At 40.3% G+C, this 20909-nt stretch overlaps 1 protein-coding gene across 2 annotated transcripts in view; it reads right to left on the bottom strand.

The window, feature by feature from the left end:
- The window catches only part of LOC149319232 (ras GTPase-activating protein 3), a 182223-nt gene that overhangs the window by 96521 nt on the left and 64793 nt on the right, over positions 1–20909 (bottom strand). For both annotated transcript variants that reach the window (XM_089511335.1, XM_089511334.1), the window contains exon 3: positions 7919–8022. In XM_089511335.1, the coding sequence (XP_089367461.1) occupies positions 7919–8022 (104 nt within the window). The remainder of the gene's footprint in view (positions 1–7918; positions 8023–20909) is intronic.

Below are 20909 nucleotides of genomic sequence, written 5' to 3' on the forward strand. Positions count from 1 at the left end.
ATTTCCAGGTGTTTAAATAATGTGGGGGTTCCGCCCAGAGTTCTCCACTGGCAGCATGTGCTAAAAGGTGAGAACATGCTTGTTCTTGCTTCCTCACATGTAGTAACTAACCTCAAATTTAAATGCTAAGAAGCCCTTATTAGTGTGTGTGTGTGTGTGTGTGTGTGAGTGTGAGTGTGTGCACGCACATGTGCACATTCTAGTTGCTTGCCAATTTATGGCAATCTCATGGATTTCATAGGGTTTTCTTAGACAAGGAATACTCAGAGGTGGTTTTGCCAGTTCCTTCCTCTGAAATATAGGCTACAGCACCTGGTTTGTGCTTTCCTATCCAAATACTAACCAGAGCTGATCCTTTTTAGTTTCAAAGATCAGAAAGGATTTGGTGCCTTTAGGTATCTGGACCCCCACTATGATTGCTGGTATATTTTCAACTACAGTGGACACTTGGCATCCACTAGGATTTGTTTCCCCTGCGAAACAGATCCCCTATGGATACAAAGGGCTGACTGTAATGTGCAGAATAACATATCAAAATGTTTTGGGAATTGTGAATACCAGATGAAAACTGTGCAAAATCCCAGCCTCTGTATTGTTCTCATAGACTGGATATCCCAACTGTAGGGATGCCCGCTTTTAGCTGATAATGAAGAATATTCATTTGTTTCCATTACTAAGTGCCTGGAAATGAATAACAGGTGTCTAGGACCACTACCACAATACAGTTCCAATGTCTCTTCAAACTTCAGTGGCCTCACAAGATGAGAGAATAACTGCATGTTAAAATTTCAGCACTGTCAAGACATGACATGATTTCTTCAAAACTGAATAACTTCCTTACTAAAGATCATAGAACCATAGAGTTGGAATAGACCACAAGGGTCATCCAGTCCAACCTTCTGCCATGTAGGATTATGTAGGAATAATATTCATAGCACTCCCACCAGATGTGCATCCAGCCTCTCTTTTAAAACCTCCAAGAAAGGAGACTCCCCCTCTGTTGAACAGCTCTTACTGTCAGGAATTTTTTCCTAATGTTGAAGTGGAATCTCTTTTCCTGTAATTTGCTTCCCTTGCTCTGTGTCCTAGTTTCTGGAGCAGCAGAAAACAAGCTTGCTCCCTCCTCAATATGACATCCTTTCAAATATTTAAACAGGGCTATCATATCACTTCTTAAACTTCTCTTCTCCAGGGTAAGCATACCCAGCTCCCAAAGTCTCTCCTCTAGAGCATGGTTTCTAGATATTTCACCATTTTGGTCACCCTCCTCTGGACATGGACATAAGAAGAAGAGCCCTCCCTCCGGTCCATCTGCCTTGGTCCAGGCCTCAGAGGGAGAGAAGAATGCTGGACCTGATCCTCTCCCCCCCTCACAATTCCCTTCTCCTTTTGTGTCGTGTCTTTTAGATTGTAAGCCTGTGGGCAGGGAACTGTCTGTTATCCTCTCTATTGTAAACCGCTCGGATTCCCAGTGATTGGGCGGTATATAAATAAAACCTATTATTATTATTATTATTATTATTATTATTATTATTATTATTATTATTATTATTCTCCAGCTTGTCCACATTGTTCTTGAACTGTGGTGCCCAGAATTGGACACAGTATTCCAGGTAATGCCTGACCAAAGCAGAACAGAGTGATACTATTACTTTCCTTGACATAGACACTATACTTCTATTAATGCAGCCTAGAATCACATTGTCTCTTTTAGCTGTCACATCACATGCTTGACTCATGTTCAGCTTGTGGTCTACAAAGATTCCTAGATCCCTTTCATACGTACTGTTATCAACCCAGGCATCCCTCATCCTATATCTGTGCATTTCATTTTTTCTGCTTAAGTGTAGTGCCTTACATTTCTCCCTTCTGAAATTTATTTTGTTAGTTTTGGTTCACCTTTCTAATCTATTATGGTCAGGATACATGACATATGCACATTTGCTGCACTATAAGTTCATTAGCTGGAAAGAGCCATCATTGTGCAAAAATTATGATAGTATACTGATACGACACAACACTATAAATAGGTATTATGATTCCTTTCAGGTCTGTTGCACTACCAGTACCAAAGAGAGTGGGATGCTATGAAATGCTATCTTTTTACAAATGTTTTTTGCCTTTTCATTTTGTCATTGATGTTAAGCTATTTTGAACACATTATCAAGTTTGTTTTGGAAATGTTTGGTTTGGAGTTGCTCATAAAACAGGACAAACCACAAGTAAACAGGGCCATAAGTAAGAGAAATCAGAGGAAACAGGCAACATAGTGACATCCTAATGTTTATTTATTTATTTAGAGCAATTCTACTCTGCTCTTCAGTTGCAAAGGCTCTCAGAGTGGCTTACAGATTGCAATTTTTTGTTACAGCATTTTTGTTGCTGATGTTACAGTATTATAAATTCTATAGTTCTCAAAATACATTTTAATGTGTTGATCTCCTAATACAAAGCTTCCTTAAACTGAGAAGGCAAGTTTATTTTTATCAAAAAGAAAGAAAGAAAGCCACTGAAAAATGTTGCAAACACATGCTATAGCCATTGAAATAATACTGCCATGTAACTCATTAAAATATGAAGTCAAGGCCCATCGGTGATCTTTTAACTATAATAAATAACAAGTAAACAATTAATATAGATGTAGAAAGCCTGAATTCCAAATTAAATTATCCTGTATGGCAATATTATTTCCAACTGATAACACATGTTTACCAAATATTTTGAAAGCTGTCTTCTCTGTACACATACACAAGCTCACCCCCATTTGATTTGTTATTTCCCTTTAGACTATAACTTCTAGAACAGTAGATAAAATACTTTAGTATTAAAAGGCCATCTAAGATGAAAAGTCCCTTAATTTACCAGGGGACCCCTTTGTAATCTCCAGCAGGGGGGTCCGGTGTCATCTTTTCTTGGTACATTAGGGCGGGATACAGACGGGCAAAAAGGGGTGTATTCATGACGTCATGAAGGTAGAGCCTTCAGACGGCCCTTACCTGAATGCCGTCATGAACGCGCCGCCCGCACGCCCCAAGCGGGAAGAGGCGGCATTAAAAAGGTGCTGCTTTTCTCCGCTTCTTTTTGATTTGCGGCGTACGTGCGCAGCTCCGTATGTAAGCTGCTGCACCGGTACGTCCGAATTGCTACGCCGCAAATATAAGTTGCCTGTTTAAAAGCTCCGTGTCAGCTGCGTCGCATAATGGGTCGGAGTCCGGGACATGCGTGGTTTGCAGTCGGGCTTTAATTGCAGCGTCCGCTGCCATGCAGCTGTGTAAGCTGCGGCACAGCTGCGGCGCATTTTAAGACTCGTAACCCTAACCCTAGAGCCACTTGTGCGCATGCGTTGCTAGAATCGCGGGAAGTTGTAAGTTTTGCCGGCGGATGTTTTGGTTGTAGAAAGTGATAAGGGAAAGTTTGGAATTTAAAGTGACCCCCTACACACATTCTTGCGCCATTTTCACCTGGGAACGGGCACAGTTCGGCTGCTCCTGGCACAGCTGTGCGGCAGTTCCCCTTTGCCACCAGGCAGGATGGCACAGCCATCCACCAGCACCCCGAAAAAAGGCAGGGGGATGTCTTGGTCTCATACTGAGACGGCTGACCTCATAGCTATATGGTCCCAGCCAAACATTTTGCAGAAACTGGAGCAGTCCTACCTGAATGCTGACACATATCGAGAAGTGGAAGAAGCCATGAGAGCTGCTGCACCGGTACACCAGAATTGCTACGCCGCTAATTTAAGTTGCCCATTTAAAAGCTCCGTGTCTGCTGCGTCGCATAATGAGTTGGGGTCTTGGAACGTGCGCAGTTTGCAGTCAGGCTTTAATTGCAGCGTCCGCTGCCATGCAGGTGTGGAAGCTGCAGCACAGCTGCAGCGCATTTTAAGACTCGTAACCCTAACCCTAACCCTAGAGCAACATGTACGCATGCGCTGCTTGGAAAGTTTGGACTTTAAAGTGCACCCCTACACACATTCCTGTGCCATTTTCACCTAACAATAAAAAACCCCTAAAACTGTAAATATTTACATATGTACAAGGGAGGTGATGGGGGATGGCAGGGGGACAGCGGTGGCAGCGGCGACAGCTGTGGCTGTGCATTGCAGATTCAGCAGGAGCGCGGGGACCAAAGGAGAGGAGGCATCTATGATGCTGGTGACACTGGCAAAGTGCAAGCGGACAAGGATGCCAACACCAGCTGATCACCAGCTGGCAGGAGACCACCATTGTTCTTGGGCAGAGCGGGGAAAAAAGTTTTAAAGGGGCTTGAGCACTTTAAATGAGAACATACGCTTTCTGCCGCCGCTGCTTAGCGCTGCAGCTGCGCAGCTGCGCATCCGCCAGCCGGCAAAAGAAAAAAAAAAGCCGCGGTTTGGGCCGCCCATGCGGAAGCTGCCCCTTTCTTTGCGGCGTCCTCCGAGGCGGCGGTATAGAAGCTACGGGTCCGAAACGGACCCAGGTGAGGCGTCTTCACTGCCCCCCGTGTGGAAGCCCCAACACCTGAAGCACGCCCCCGGGGCGGGCGGTCTGGAGGCTCCGTATTCAGCAGAATACACCTCCAAGACGTCTTCCCCTGCCCGTCTGTATCCCGCCTAGGTTTTCCTTCTCCTGTAAGACCAATATGTCATGGGGTCTGGGAAAGCAGTGAGAAGGCAAGCCAGTCACAGACAACAAGCTATGTTGGCAAAGGGAGTGCTCCACAAATAATGTAGGGGCTTCACTCCAGTCTGGCACCAGATCATAAAAGACAACTCCCAGTATGCCAACCATCAGTCGGCATTACAGTGGCTTCCTACCTAGCCACCCTCACTTTAGATCTTTGACTCATTATAGTTCCAAGGGGTTTATGTTTTGTGTTACACACATTTCTGAAGTATTGATTTGTAACAATGGTGGCAGTTTTCACATGGGACGAGATCTGGTTTTGAGGCTCTGTACATACATCATACTCATTTGGGGGTGGGGAGGGATTCCCTTAAGGAATTGTGAGTTTATAGCCATCAGAGTCATGCCCAGCCAGCAAGTGATTGGCTCTGCCTCATTCCCATGTGGTGGTAGAAATAACAGCTCATGTGGCACCCCAGGTTTGTCATTCCAGAACCACCCAGCTAATGGACTGAGTAAACTGGTCTCCACCACCTAGTAGATCAGAGGGTGACTCGTTCTGTCCCCATGATGGACCAAATCTCTTCAGAGGTAGCCAATAAAGTTATGGGCCAACAAGGCATCACCTCCCTCTGAATTGCACCCCCTTTATGACACCCCTGTAATGGACTAAGCTTTAGTCTTGCATTCGTTCACATTCATTTTTTAAAACATTAAATGTGCCTTCCCTGAGAAGTCAATAGGGAATTGTTTTTTTGAAGACTAAATTTCTAGCACATTAAGAACAAAAGATTTCCCCTAAGTATTATTTGGATGAAATCTTGATGCAACATTTGTTTCAGGATCTCCGGGACATACTCCTTTCTCTTCAGAATTTGGAAAAATTCACTGCCTTGCACACGCACACCAACCATATTGCCACATCTGGCTATAAATAGAAATGCAAATTATGAAACAGGATAAGATTTATGACAAAGAAATGTAATGTGTGGTGCAAAAAATAAAAAAAAAGACAAGAAAAGATGCTTGGTTGCCAGGTAGATTTTAGCAAGGACTTCTGACTCTCATCTCTCAGGGCTCTTTTGCACTATGCAATTATAGAGCTAGGATCCCACTTTAGCTGCAATGGCAACAGCTTATGGGATCCTGCACTGCAAACTACAACATCAGATTCCATAGCAATCAGCCATGAAAGTTAAAGTGTTAATTACAGTGCTATAACTGCATAGTGCTTTTTCCTCTACACATTAAAATATTCAGTCAGCCCTTCTTATACACAGATTTTTTTATACACAGATTCAAGCACCCATGGTTTGAAAATGTTCAAAAAAGTGTAAATTTCAAATATCAAACCTTGATTTTCCACTTTTTATAAGGGACACCATTTTGCTATATTTAATGGGACTTGAGCATCCACGGATTTTGTTATCCACGGGGGAATCTTGGAACCAAACTCCAGCGTATAACAAGGGTCCACTGTATAGTTGAAATGAAGAAAGCTAGCATGATCAGGAATTGACTTTTTTGTGGAGAGGCTGCGAGTTTCACTATCATTTGGTACTGGAAACAAATTTTAAACTCAGGCGGAATACAGACTGCCCCTTTGTGCCATGTGTTGGGGCCAGGGCAGCCACAGAGGCAGCCCAAAGGCCCCAATACAGCGCTTTTCGGGACCAGGGAGAAGCGGCAAAATGACGCTTCTCCCTGGTCCCGAAAAGGGGTGTCCTTGGGGCTTCATGCCCCAGGACACCCCGGGGAGCCACTGCCAGGTGAGAAAGGGGCCGCTTGGCCCCTTTCCCCCGGCTTCGTTCCTGCAGCCGTTTGGTGGCTGCAGAAATGAGGTGCTCCCCAAGAAGGAGGTCCGTTTTGGAGCTCCTTGCGGTGTCGCTGTTAGGCCACCACAAGCAGCCTGACACGGCATGAAGATATCACACCCACACTGTGCCGTTTGGATGCTGCGCGGCCGTGACGTCATAATGGTGGTGCCCATCTGTACAGAGCGCCGCCATTTTGACGTATGGAATACGTACTAGGGTTGCAGGGCGTCTGTAAGCGACGCCCCAAGGCAACCCTAGCACGTATTCCTTACGTACAAAAAGGCCCATCTGTACTGGGCCACAGAATCTTTTAATTTCTTAGTATATATCTGTGTACCAGGCCTCAACTGGTAGATCTACAGGTTCTAGTAAAACAGATCATACAAGTCTATACACAACTTCATTGGCTGCAAAAACACATGCTGTTCCATCCACCAACGGGCATTCTCTTTTCCTAAGTGCTAAAAAAATTACATATACTTTCCAACAGTGCAGTCCTATGCACATTTACTCTTAAGTCCCATTCAGACCCTTGGGGCTCACCTCTGCTTGTAAAAACATTTATAATAGCAACTGGTTTCTTACAAATCCTGTAAGATAATGTAGCCATTTCCTCACTTTATTGATGGATAAGTGAAGTATTTGAATTTACTAATGTTAACCCACTACACCCATGCCCAAATTTTGAAACAAAGGACTTTATCCTTAAGTCCATCATACTATGCTTGCTCATAAAAAATTTTTGGGATAAATGTCTTTCCACATCTTTCACCCTGTTCCAGTGTCTTGATATCCTCATTTCCTTTTTGTTTTCCTCTTCCAATAATGTCACAGTACTTGCTTTTCCCACTCCCACTCCCTTCTCCTGCCATGTCATAGTGTATACACTCATCATCTAAAGACTGGAAAATTGCCAAGACAGAATGCTCATAAAAAACAATCCAGACTTTGTATTGCTTCACTTGAGACAAAAAGCCAAAGATTGTTGAGTGTTGTTTATTGTTTCTTTATGCTGCAAAAAGAGTCAAGCACTCCAACCACCAATTTAAAAAGTTTTAAGTGTATGAAAGTAAGAGTTTGAAATAGTAAACCAACCTTTCTGCAATTAACAGTGTTAACTAATCTCTTAATCCTTCTTAACATATAAAGTGATGCAGTTCATACCATGTGCAGGTAAATGATTTTATTTAAAATAATGTTTGTTTTTTAAAATGCCTCTTTCATATCATACTGAAATTATAAAACCTTATTCAAACCTGATATTGAAGGTTAATTTTCCTCTGCATCAATTTAAATAAAATTCAACATAATTTTCTTTAAACTAGAAAATACTACCTTAAAAATCAACCATAAGGAACATGGTTGAAATTGTTTTGTTGAGAGAAATTATTTCCTAGAGATATAAAGTGCTGTCTGTAACAGGTATCAAAATGTACAGAGCAATAGAAGAAATTATCGGAACTAAATTTAAAATGGAATTAGCATAAAAACACATACCAATGATTGAATCCCTGCGGAAAACATCTCTATCGAAAATATAAAATGCCAGATGACGAAAACTCCGTGGAATTTCACAGTAAAAGTCTTCTCCATAAAAGGGGCTGTGTGAAACAAAAAGGAAGCACTTTAGTATAATGGATAGAAAATGGAAATAATCAACTCCTATCTAGCCCACTTAAAGTTTTTATCTAGCAACTGCAAATGTTTCTCCTATATTTCCATACTTGCCTTGCTCATCTCACTTGCTGCCCTACAAATTGCCACCGTTTGAACATACCTTTCACCCAGATCATCTATATGTAAAAGAGACGGGATCTTTTAAGTCACCTTTCATAGGGTGGGTCTTCAGTCACCAAAATACTCTGTCCTGCCTCAGGAATATTTTTTACCTGATTTCTTTTCCTGTGGGTTTTCAGCTCTTGCAGTGATTGACAGGTGTCTGCCTTCCCACACAGTCCCCAGTTAGCACCCAACACTGTTGGTAAGATCAGAATGAGGTGCTCAGCCATGCTATCTGATGCTGAGCATCTTGTTATGACCTCAGAGCAACTTGAGTCTACAACGGCGGCACCAGATGCCTTGGAGGGACTGCAAGTGAAAAGGCAGCCACTGCCATTGCCGCAAAAAAAGCTGACAACCTGTAGCAAAAGATGACTTATTTAAGTGTGGGTCAAGAGGAGGCGCCCTGAATTGTGAGCAGGCATTGTTAGGATTTGGCCCTGCATCATGTAAACAGGACAAAGGGAGCCCAAGGTTGGGGAAAATTTGGGGTAGATCACTCATTTAGACAAGTTTAAAGTTAGTTCTAAGAGAATGAGCTTGGAATGGCCTCTCTAAAACAGAAGTCAGAAGTATGTATTTTTTGCACTACTTCAAATGCGTTAAAAGCAGATGTACTGAAAAGTAAGTAATACTATCCCCTGTTGTTGTTAATTGCCATCAAATTGACTTTGATTTATGGTGACCCTGTGAATGACAGACCGCTCTGCTAAGGTCTTGCAAACTCAGTTGTTGTTGTCGTTATCTGCCACCAAGTCAGGTTTCATTTATGGTGACAATATGAATGAGAGACCTCCATTAATCCCAGTTACTTCCAGGCTTTCTCAGCTCTTACAAATTCAGGGTCATGGCTTCCTTGATTAAATCAATTCACTTGTAATGTGATCTTCTTCTTTTCTGACTATCTTCCATTTTACCAAGCATTATTATTTTTTCTAATGAGTCAGGTCCTATCATACACTCATAATTAAAATATTAGTACTAATATTAAATCTTTTATTCTATGAACAAAATTAAAGAAATATTCAGAACAAAACTTAAGCAATTTGGCAATGTTGATATTTCAGGTCATTCAAGACTTAATAATTTCTACATGGCAAAACAGATTTGACAATGATACTGGATACAGATGAGAGGCAGAACACAATAAATTACATTCAGAAGCTTATTATTCTACTAATGCAGGGAGAGAGAAGACTATTAATCCCTGGCAGAAGAGAATCAGTTTCCTTCACTATCCACGCTGACAGTGACAGCTGCAGCAAGCATTCAAATGTTTCCATACTTGCACACACTTTATTTAAAAAAAAACCCTCCTTATTTATTAAATTAAAACAGTACTACTCCTTCATCCCTGGTGCTCAGCACAATTGTACAAATCACTGAAAATCTACTGCTCAATAAATTATTAATGAAATAAATTACTAATTAGTGGACCACAAGAACAAATGTGCTTCTGGAAAAACCAAAGGAAGTATCAACATACTTTTACTGTGTTTAATGCATCCATTTGGCATTCAGTTAATTTCTCACATAGTGTTAGAATGAGGTTCTGAGGTTACCAGAATGAAAGTTAGGACATACAGTATGTTAAGGACACAATTTTAGATTCTGGACTGATATACCTCTATTTTTATTTATTTATTTACTTCTACAGCATTGTGTTCTGACCTTTAAAAGCTACATTGTCTTTCATGCTTGGAGTATAGCAAAAATAGTAATGCAGGTCTATTCTGCTAGACTTAAGTAATAATCTTTTGGCAGTTTGAAAGTTCAAGCAGTGCTTTTTTCAGGGAGAAAGGTGTACAAATGAGTCCGCTTGCTAACAGAATTTCTTTCTTTCTTTCTTTCTTTCTTTCTTTCTAGCCAAAAGAAATACTGAAGAATTTGCCAGTATTTCATTTGGCTACATGCTTCTACTATCTTTATTTTTCCTCCTTCTAAGCAGAAGCTGCCAAGAGATGCTTCGAATGTTTGCCCCACCCCATAAAGTTTATAGAATGGGTTCTCTGCCCTTAGACTCCTTGGGAGTGAACTCATGATTTCATTATGTACTCTTTCAGGAACCACTAGCAAAGCAAGACTTAAATACTATCAACTCTAGTGCACATCTTTTTCTTTAGAGTCTTGCTTGTTTTTATCCTTTCCCCCAAATGTCTGAATTCACTTGAGGGGCCAAACTAATTCAAGTTTTAGGTTTTCATTCACACTAAAAATGCTTTTTAAAAAATTTCTAGCTAAGAAAGACAGGTTTGAAATAAACCCAGCAAAATTACTGTCTCACAGAAATTTCTAGTAATGTCCAGCTACACATAGGGGAGCCATGTTACTAATACATCCAAAATTATACGGATTCTGTGCATGCTGCCCAATGCTTTCAAAGTGACTTTGCTTTGGGCAGCACAGATCTGCCTGCTTTTCTTTCTCCTCCAACCTTTCCATTTCTCTCCTGAATGGTCAAGTCAATGTTTCATTAAACACATGTACCAGCTTTGTTTTTGGTTTTTTTTTTAATTTCTCAGCTGACAGTGGAAATATCACATTGCATCACATTTTTAACTCTATAAAACTGCTTTGGTCTCTAAAAGTTGCTTTGAAACCATTTGGTAAGGAACAATGTATAGTGTAGATATACTGTAGAAATGAAACCACTAAAATTGTATCTCTGGGAGTTTACAGGAACAACTAGACAAGGCCTTTTTGTTGTTGTTAATTGCCTTCAAGTTGGCTTCAATCTATGATGACCCTCTCTATGAGACACCTCCAAGTCACCATATCATCAACTACGCTGCTCAGCTCCTGTAGATTCATAGCCATAGCTTCTCCGATTGAGTCCATCCATCTGGAATGTGATCTTCCTCTTTTTCTATTGCCCTCCACTTTACCAATCACTATACTCTTTTCTAGTTAGTCCTTTCTTCTCATGATATGGCCAAAATACAACTTCAGTTTAGTCATCTTTGCTTTCAGGTAAAATTTGGGCCTGATCCGCTGTAGGACCCATCCACTGGTCTTTTTAGCAGTCCATAGTATTCTAATATCTCTTCTCCAGCACCACATCTCAAATGAGTTGATTTTTCCCCTATCAGCTTTCTTCTTCATATTACTTATAAGACATTACCATCTCCACGTGGGTTGTATGTGATAGCTTTCCTTAATAGAAAATGCTTCTGCATGTTGAAGCACCCAGTTTTTGCAGGTTCCTTTTCTAGCCAAATGATTTCTAAATTATGAATTTTAATGTCTGTATTCGTTTTAAATACGTTTTGGTTTTATACGTTTATGTAACTAGTGTTAAATGTCTAATTTGTTGTTGTTCCTCACCTCAGTCCATAGGATGAGGGTGAGTAAGAATTGTTGTTTTTGTTCTTGTTGTTACTGCAGCTATCTATGCCATATCTGATTTTATTTTGCAGGGTATCCCAATTCTTAGAAGTTGTGTGTGGCGAGGAGGACATTAAAGCTTTGGGGGGGGGGGGGGAATGGGTGTTACAACTTTTGTATGGGCAAAGTTACCTCTGTATATACACCCAAACAGACTTATACAGTACACACACATGTAAAAGCTAAAGACTTTAGAAATCACAAAGTTAAAGGTAAGGTAAAGGTTTCCCCTTGACATGAATGTTTAGTCATAACCAACTGTAGGGGGCAGTGCTCATTTCCGTTACTAAGCCGAAGAACCAGCATTGTCCAAAGACTACTTCATGGTCATGTGGCAGCATGACTGCATGAAATGCTGTTACTTCCCCACCAAAGTAGTACCTATTTATCTACTTATATTTGCATGCTTTCGAACTGCTAGGTTGGCAGAAGCTGGGACTAGTGATGGGAACTCATCCCATCATGCAGCACTTGGGCCTTGAACTGCCAACCTTCCGATCTTCCAATCATCAAAATTGGTGTCTTAATCACTAAGCCCCATTTAATCACAATGTTAGTTCCCTCAAAATTATATACAACTTTAAAAAACACAACTGCATTAAGAAAAGAGCATATCATCTTTTAAACATTCACCAGATAGTGGAATAAAACATTTAGGATCTGCCAAACCCCAGCCTATATGAAATGGCAATATGAGATGGCATTAATTTTGAGGAAATCTCATTGACTGATGTAATGCTACAGAAAGCCCCCACAATTCTAACTCTTTTGGTAGTGGGACATGTAACAGGATTATTGAAGAATATTGTAAATTAAGGAAAGGTTTATATGGAAAGCATAATGGCCTAGGCATTATAGCTACCCATTACAGAATCACAGAGTTGGATGAGACTCTAAGGGCTATCCAGTCCAACCCCCTGTCATGCAGGAAGACACAATCAGAGCACTCTCAACAGATGACTATCCAGCCTCTGTTTAAAAATCTCCAAAGAAGGAGACTCCAACACTCTCTGAGGTAGAATTATTATAAGCAAGCCCCATTAGCATCCTGCAATTCTATGTGTGGGACTGAAACCTAAATTTTGAAAATAAAATGATTTACTTAAAATTTACACTAGGAGAAGTGATGATCCCAATTTCCATAACAGTTTCAAGCTATTAAGCTGCAAAAGATACGGAAGTCTATCCTGATGTCAGTTTTTATTCCACTGGCAGATCATGTATATTTTAAAAAAAATTACATTATTATTAAGCAGCCAGAGATCTAACTAAAACCCTGTAAAGACCAACACTTCGGGCTGGCTGGGAGCAGAGTCGGGGTGTAGTGTCTCCACAACACATACCCCAGCTCTGCCCCCAGGGTGCCATGACACCGTGCACCACTCCAAATGGTGCATGGCATCATGGCACTCCTCCGGCACTGCCTCCAGATGATGTAGTGCTGAAGGAGTGCCATATACCCACGCCACCACTCCTTTTCATGCCCTGGAAAGGCCAGATCGGGGCCATGGTGTGCCGTTGCCGCAGCCCTGATCTGGCTGAAAAGGGGGCGGCCTGCATGGTCCCTATGTTGCTTTTTAAAAGGTTTGAGTAGTGCTCTGTTCTCTGACTGAACCGTCAGCTATTCATATCCAGGCTGAGGCTTCTCTCAACTTGGTGGTCACATCTAGAGTAGACCCATTCAATTAACTGTTGAATGGTGAATAAACGTATCCTATTGGTTCAGTGGACCTACTTTAGTCAAGACTAAGACAATTTAGGACATAATATGCTATTCTTGTAACAGCTACTGCTATCATTTTTCACAAACACTAAAGGAAATGTGGATGAGACAGTGATACATACAGAGCTTTAGAATGATCCCATAGCAGAGAATGTGGATTCAGTTCTCTAAGAGCCTTATGGCATGACAAAAGAATGCTGAGGGACAATGAGAGAGAAGTGGCTTTTCTCTTTCCTCTCCATATGCTGATGTAACACTTGCATCCTCCTTCCAGAGGGAGATTGTCATAAAACCATGCCTTTTGCCAAACTGATATTTCCAGCGTAACAGAAGATATGCTTTTATCTTCTTCGGGAAGAGAACAGAAGTGCTTCAATGGCATGCGGAGAGGAAGGAAAAAGCTGCTTCTCTCTCGCTCTCTTGGCTTTTTTGTTATGTGATAAGGCTCTAAGATTCAGCTCTCTAGTCAGTGAAACACACCTGTTCTTTGTGCCCCCACTACTAGAAGTTTCTGTTCATAGTCATACTCTTAACCAGTTTCACAGGTGTATTCTGTATCCAAGGTTGTTCATTTTGACTACAAGTTCTTTTTTCTCATGGTCTTTTATGCATATGTAATGGCAAAAATGATGATCAAGCTTATTAATGACATTACAAATGCAATTATTATTAGATATGGTGACAGAAAATTATTAAATGCATGAGTGTTAAAGTCTGCATTCCTTAACTGAAAATTTCTCACTTTAAATTTCTACCTCTGAAACATAATGAATTTTAGCGATTAAGGGTAAGCCCTTAAGCAATTAACTTCTTGCCAAAATCTATGGAATTATTTTGATTGAAGTGGCTTCTTCTGCTTTGGGATGTATTTATCCGAAACAGTTTTAAAATGTAAATATTTAATAACACCAAAAATGTTATTGCAAAAGAAATCATCTCATATCATTCAGTCCCTAAGACTCAGCCATTTGCTCAATTTAGGATTTATAAAACAGTGTATATAATTTTCAGCACTGAGAAATTGCAATTGCAACTTTCATTTTTATTATGCAGCACTACTCCCCTTTGGGATGAAATGAGGACAAAAAATACAGTGATTAGTAATGGAATATCCTGAACCAAATCTCTTACATATGGATTTTAAATATGTTTAAAAACAAAGTAATTAAAAATGCCACAGAGAATTTTATATCCTCTGGCTGATCCACAATGTTTAGAAATGCTTGATTATCTTTCTGGATGACTCAGAAAAGGAGTTTACTTCATGAACTAGATGCAAATATAAAGGAACCAGCTTATCTATGGAAAAGCTACTTGTACAACTCAAGTATATGTGAGAATGGCACAGAGAATGGCAACCTGTGGAAATAATGCCATTTGACACCACCTTAAGTGTTATAGCTCCATGGTATAGAATCCTGGGATTTTTAGTTTTAAAAGGTCTTTAGCCTGCTCTGCCAAAGAATGCTGGTGCCTCACAAAAGAACAAGTGTCCTCAGGAGGAGGTCTCTGGTGCTGTGGCAAAATTGGGAGAGGAATACTCGTCCCTCTCCTTCGCCGCAGCAGTGGAAATCTCCTTGCGAGGAGTTCTCCCCTGCTGCAGAGAAGCAGAAGGAGGGTCCAACCGGGTGTCACTCCTCTTCTGGGATGTCACCCAGTTTAGTCCGCATCCTGACACCCACTAGTGACTCCATTGCAGCCCAACTCTTTCACAACTATGCTACATTTTAAAATGTTTTACAGTATCCAGTTTTGTTTTAGATGCCTGACAGTGTTACAGACGTAACGATAATAATGATGATACTGCATGAGAAACTTTTTAAAACAAGATATTAAATGGAATTATGTACGTGCTTTATTGCAAATAAAACGTATTTATAACCTCGGAAGTTCGACAAATTTTGAGATCTTAAACCCATATGCAGAAAGGAAAAACATAAAATGTATTAGCTGCAAATGAATCCTATCCAGCATCAGTGAGCATGTGTGAGCTGAGGCTAGTAAAGCTTTGACTCATCATTATATGTTTCTAAGGAGAAAGAAATGAGAGACAGAGTTCACATACAAATTTCCATGCTGGACAAGATCTTTGCTGTTGCATGTTGGCTTTCATACAGCATTGAAGAACACACTGCTTCTTTAAACAATCATCTCTTCCAACTCTAGACAAGCATGAGAACACAAGAACAGAAGGAACAGAGCCTGACTTTCAAATCATTTTCTTTTAGAACTGCAGATCTACTGTCATCCCCTCACTGGGCACAAAAATGTCCATGATTTTGTGAACTTTTTTTTCCCTGAGCACTCTCAACACCCTTAATGCTGAAGATCCTTGGGACAAGAGCTAATCTCTTTTACTCCCAACCAGCCCTTAGTGCAACCAAAACTAATTTATTTCCAAATGACACTTCCAAATCTCTGGGAATGAAGCTCTTTGGAAAAAAACAACCTTCAAATGCTACAATTTTTAAAATGTGTATTTTAATGTGAGCACTGTTATAACTATCCTCAATTATTTTAGCTTTGAATCCTTTATTTCCTCAGCATCTCCCATTGCACACCACTCTCACCTACTAGAAGCTGTACAGAAAAGACTGTTTTAAAATCGAGACTTTCAGATGCTGAGTTGTAAAAATGTCATCCATGATGTTTCCTAACATTTTCTTAATTGGGAATAGAACTTGCTCCTAAATATGTCTACCAGCTCCTAGCTCATGAATGGGCAACTTGTAGTCTTCCAGACTACAATTCACAGCAGCCCTAAGAAGCACAGCCAATAGTGAGGAATTATGGGAGTTGCTGTGGAACAACATCTGGGGAGCCATGAATTGCAAATACCCTGCTTCATCTGAAATATTTTCATCTGTGTTGTGACACACTTTCATTCTTTCTGGCATGAGGTTCTGGCCCAGAGTCAGGAAGGACAACTTAGGGGCTGTACAGAGAGCCCCAAAGGGGTGGCATGCAGCTGCCCCTGTTTCAGCCAGATTGGGGCCGTGGCAATGCCACAGCCCCAATCTGACCTTTGCAGGGCACAATAGTCTTGTTGCCGTGGCTTGGTGGCGCTCCTTTGGCACTGCGTCATCTTCTAGAGGCAGAGCTGGTGCATGCATCATGGAGATGCTATGCCCCGACTCTGCCCAAAAGGCTGGTCTGAACAGCCCCTTAGTGAAACTTAGTGACAATTAATGCTATTGCTTGTGCCACAACACTTTCCAGCATGCTTCTTTGTCCTTTTTTCATGGTAGAGACCTGGCCAGTTACAGAACTAAATTCTACAGAAAAAAATCCTCTCCTTTCACAGTACCATCAGCCTTATCAAATACCAGTGGCCTTAAACGCAAAAGCAAAATCACAGTCTAAGGGGACTGTCATGGCTCCATCCTATGGAATCCTAGGATTTGTTGTTTGTTGTGGCACTAGAGCCCTACAAATCCCAGAATTCATTAGCATTGAGCTGTGGCAGTTAAAGTGGTGTCAAATGCCATTAATTCTGAAGCCTTTTATTCCCCAACAACTCTGTCTTTGTCATTCTCCCTTTCAGTTCAGTTCCTACTCACCAATCATCCCACAGATTTTTCTCACTCATCCCCAATCTGTCCTCCTGTTAGCCAGGTTGTGTAGCACTAGCACACATGGCTCTCTCAAATGCAGCTAGACCCTGTATCTCGGCAGTCTGTTTCATGGCAACAGACTGAGTGGATCAACCTGATATCAAATTCCCAGAACCCAGAAAGGACCAATATGCATCCAATGGTATAAGCACTCTCTTGTTTTTACTTTGAAGATATTGGGATAGGATCTAGAAGCTGCTTCAAAAAAAAGTGGGAAGGGCTTAAAAACCAGTACCACAGGTCGTTCTTAAATAGCAAGGAGAGATTCACAATTGTTCCAATGATCTTATATTATGTACTATACGACTGTTCCAATGATCGTATATTATGTACTATACGACTAACCCTCATTTGTGTACCATAACCAATATGTGTGTGTGTGTGTGTGTGTGTGTGTGTGTGTGTGTAATTTACATATGCCCCTTGACCTAATAATAATAATAATAATAATAATAATAATAATTATTCCCCTTTTCTCAAAGGAATCAAAGTGGATTCCAACAGTATACATAAATAAAACATCAAACAATTAAAAATTACAATTTAAATGCCCCAAATTTATAGACCTACAATTTATAACCCCACGGAGCAGGAGGACATAAATATGGGCAATAAAAGAGGTGATCAAATGCTATTGTACAGGCTAATTTTCTGATGTGGAATTATAAAAAAGCATGTCTGGGAATGGATGGATTTTTTTAACAGATTCATACGGCTTTCTGTTCTTTATTTTTATTATATATTATCAGTGATGTAGACTCAGTCAATTGTCTTGGATTCAAGTCAGTTCGATGACTCGACTTGAATTCGACTTGGCAATAAATGACACACTAACTTAATCCAATTTACAACTTGCGTATTTTTAGCAACCTACATGCTGGCATTATTCCCTCTCAGCAAAAGGCAAGACCTAGAATATGGGCCATGTTTCTCGGATGGAAGCAGCAAACATGTTAGGCAACAGGATTGAAGCAAAAGGACCCTTCTAAAGCTTTTGAAGCAAACCTCAAACCCCCATCTCAGGCACACTGCCTAATGTGTTTGCTGTTCCCCTCCAAGAAACACACCCCACCTTCTTCTTTTCTATTAAAGTTGGCTCCCTGAATTGAGACTCGACTTGCAAGTATCTTGTAAAGACTTTCAACTCAGCCTGAGAATTAAAGGTAGAGACTTGAGATTTGACGGAGATTTGGAGTAAAAGATTTGCTTACATCACTGTATATTATTGATCATGAGAAGCTGATGGCCAAAGGGATGAATAAGTCATTATTTTTTGGCTGCCCCTTCTTACAACATCTTTCAGGGACCTTTTACTGAACTGACTGAGGTTGTAATCCTGAGTATGATTTAAGTCCTGCAGAAATCAATCATGTATAACTATACTTAATTGTAACCAAAATCCATTTCAGCAGATTCTGCATGTAACTGCAATAATCCTTAAGCACTCTTTCCTTTTCAAGGCATGGGTGGGGCAAAGAAATCAAAATATTAATTCTTAAAATGTGTGTCAACCAAAGTATCGTCTTCTAGCTCTTCAATTGTCCGCTGTTCAAATTTTGACTTTGGAGTCATGGGTGCACATTTTTTAAAAATTGAATTTGACCTGTGAAGTTCAAGGCACAGGCAACTAAAATTTAAGAACCTGTTTCCTCTGCCTGTGCTTCTCCCTCATTCCATTTAGTTTTTCTGCCTACTGTACTTCCTTTTATCAGCTGTAGGAAATTTATACAGACACACAATGTAGCAGAGATGTAATATGGAGGGTGTACCTACAGTGTGCCAGGAGAAGGTACACGGAAATTATTGGTTAGGGTGGGAAGGCTGAGCTAAAAGGACAGCAGGTGAACCAGGCACAATGGTAGCTGAGGAGAGAAATCAGCAGCATGAATGCAGAATTTTTTGAGATATGACATTTAGAAGAAACTTGGAGGAAATCAAGAAACAGGAGACTAGGTAGGTTGTTACAGGCAGAACAGATAATATGGTGAAAACTGCTATTAGTATGATCAAATGCACATGTACTAAAAAAAAAAAAACAATGTCAGTTTATGTGATATGGCTGACGCCCTGACAGGTATGCAAAGTACTGCAGCCTTAGTTAGGTTTTGAAAATGTGGTTACTCCTGTCCTTACTAAGATGGTGAGGAGGGATATGTTGTGGAGAACGATGGGCAGATGGAAAAAGGGTAACGCTCCTTGGTAACAACTTGGAATCGATATTTTCTCCATGTAAACACAACAGCAATTTGATTGCAGAAGAGCCTGGACACACCACTTTCATTTTATAGGAATGTCTAAAAATAGCATTTTCCTTCCTCCCCCAACTGTCAAAGGACTTATTTTCTCAATAGGAAAGCGTTATTGGATTAGTCCAACCAAGTGACGTCAAAGAAGACAATAAAGCCTCCTGTGAGCCATTTTAATGAAACGTTTAAATGCTCTCTGTGCAGCTTCATGTTCTGAGCAAAAGAGATGAATTCAAGTGACAGTTTTAAACACCACACACATACACATTTGTTTGCAAGTCTTATGGAAGCAACAGAAAATGTCCAAATGCACACAAAACTTTACAGACATATGAGACATCCTTATATAGAAGAAAGTGCCACATATTCCAGTGAGATTTGTTTTTATGTGTACATGTTTATAACTGCAGGTTAGTTTATGACTTGACAGGCATACTAGAATCCCTGATATAGAAATTTTCAACAACAAAATAGCTGTCATTCATTAGCGAATAACCTAAGGGCACATTAAAATACAGCTTTTCCTCTTGAATGTTGTATGAATTTTGGGACTGGGTGGCACTGGACACTTGTATGAACAATGATCATGACACCAGGAGACCATGGTGGAATGCATAGCCTCCTAGATCAAGTCTCTACTTCCTATTCATTTTAAACAGGGCAGTGGTGGCAAAGGAAGTGTGCCAGCCTGAGCCTCATCTCTGACCGGACTGTGCACAGAACTGAGGGACTAGTGAAGAGAAGTGTCTTAACAGACAGAATTAATTACATTAAATTAAGAGTCCTTTGGATAATAGGGAACACAGTACCTAGAGCCTATTCATATTTTCTGTGGCACAGGACAAACTTAGGAACTATTTTTTAACCATGCCTCTTTAGCATATAAATTTAGCATATAAAATTTCTTCCCTCATTGCTGATGGGTAAGGAGGTTTAATCAAACCTTCTAAAGACTGACTTTCTGTTTGCAAACACATGTCAAAGAGTTAAGTCAGCAATGTACCTCTGTAATTATTTAAATCTCTTGCTGCTGTTGCTGAATCCCATGTGAGAAATCACTCCCAGACATCGCTAGAGACTGAAAGTACCGTAGAAATTATTTAACAATAATAACCACAACAGAAATAACAAGAATAAATTAACTGCCATCATACTATAGAAAATTGACTTTTGACCTTTTATTGACAATTTTGCATCCAGAGGCATGAAAAGCTAAATTTTGGGGGAAATTTTTTTAACTACACAGAGAGAATTTTGGGAGTTGTAAAAAAACGGGGAGGAGATCTTCAAGCTTTGTTCCCACCCTACCCAATCCCACCACATTAAGAGTGGTGATGACTTCTGCAGTTTGCCTTTCATTTTAAAATTAATATCAAAAATGGAAGATATCAAAGAGGTCTGACTTAAATAAAATTTTATTAGAATCTGAGAATCGGAGAACAGCAAAACTATACAAATTTTTGAGAAAATTAGAACAAGAGAGTAATATGATAACAGACACTATGATTAAATGGGCATCAGATTTCGGACATACCATCGATACTGATCGTTGGAAGTCAGCTAGGGAAAAAATGAAGAAATTTACAAAATCTCAAAACCTCAGTGAGAACTACTGGAAGATGGAACACAGATGGTACTTTACACCTAATAATAATATATAAAACGGGATGGGACATTTGTTGGAAATGGAATACCGCAATAGGATCTTGGTTCCATTTATAGTTTTGGGAGATACCCAAAAC

The sequence above is a fragment of the Sceloporus occidentalis genome, unplaced genomic scaffold, assembly GCF_023333645.1.
Source record: "Sceloporus occidentalis isolate IW3139 unplaced genomic scaffold, rSceOcc1.0.p SCAF_2, whole genome shotgun sequence".
NCBI classification, from domain to species: domain Eukaryota; kingdom Metazoa; phylum Chordata; class Lepidosauria; order Squamata; family Phrynosomatidae; genus Sceloporus; species Sceloporus occidentalis.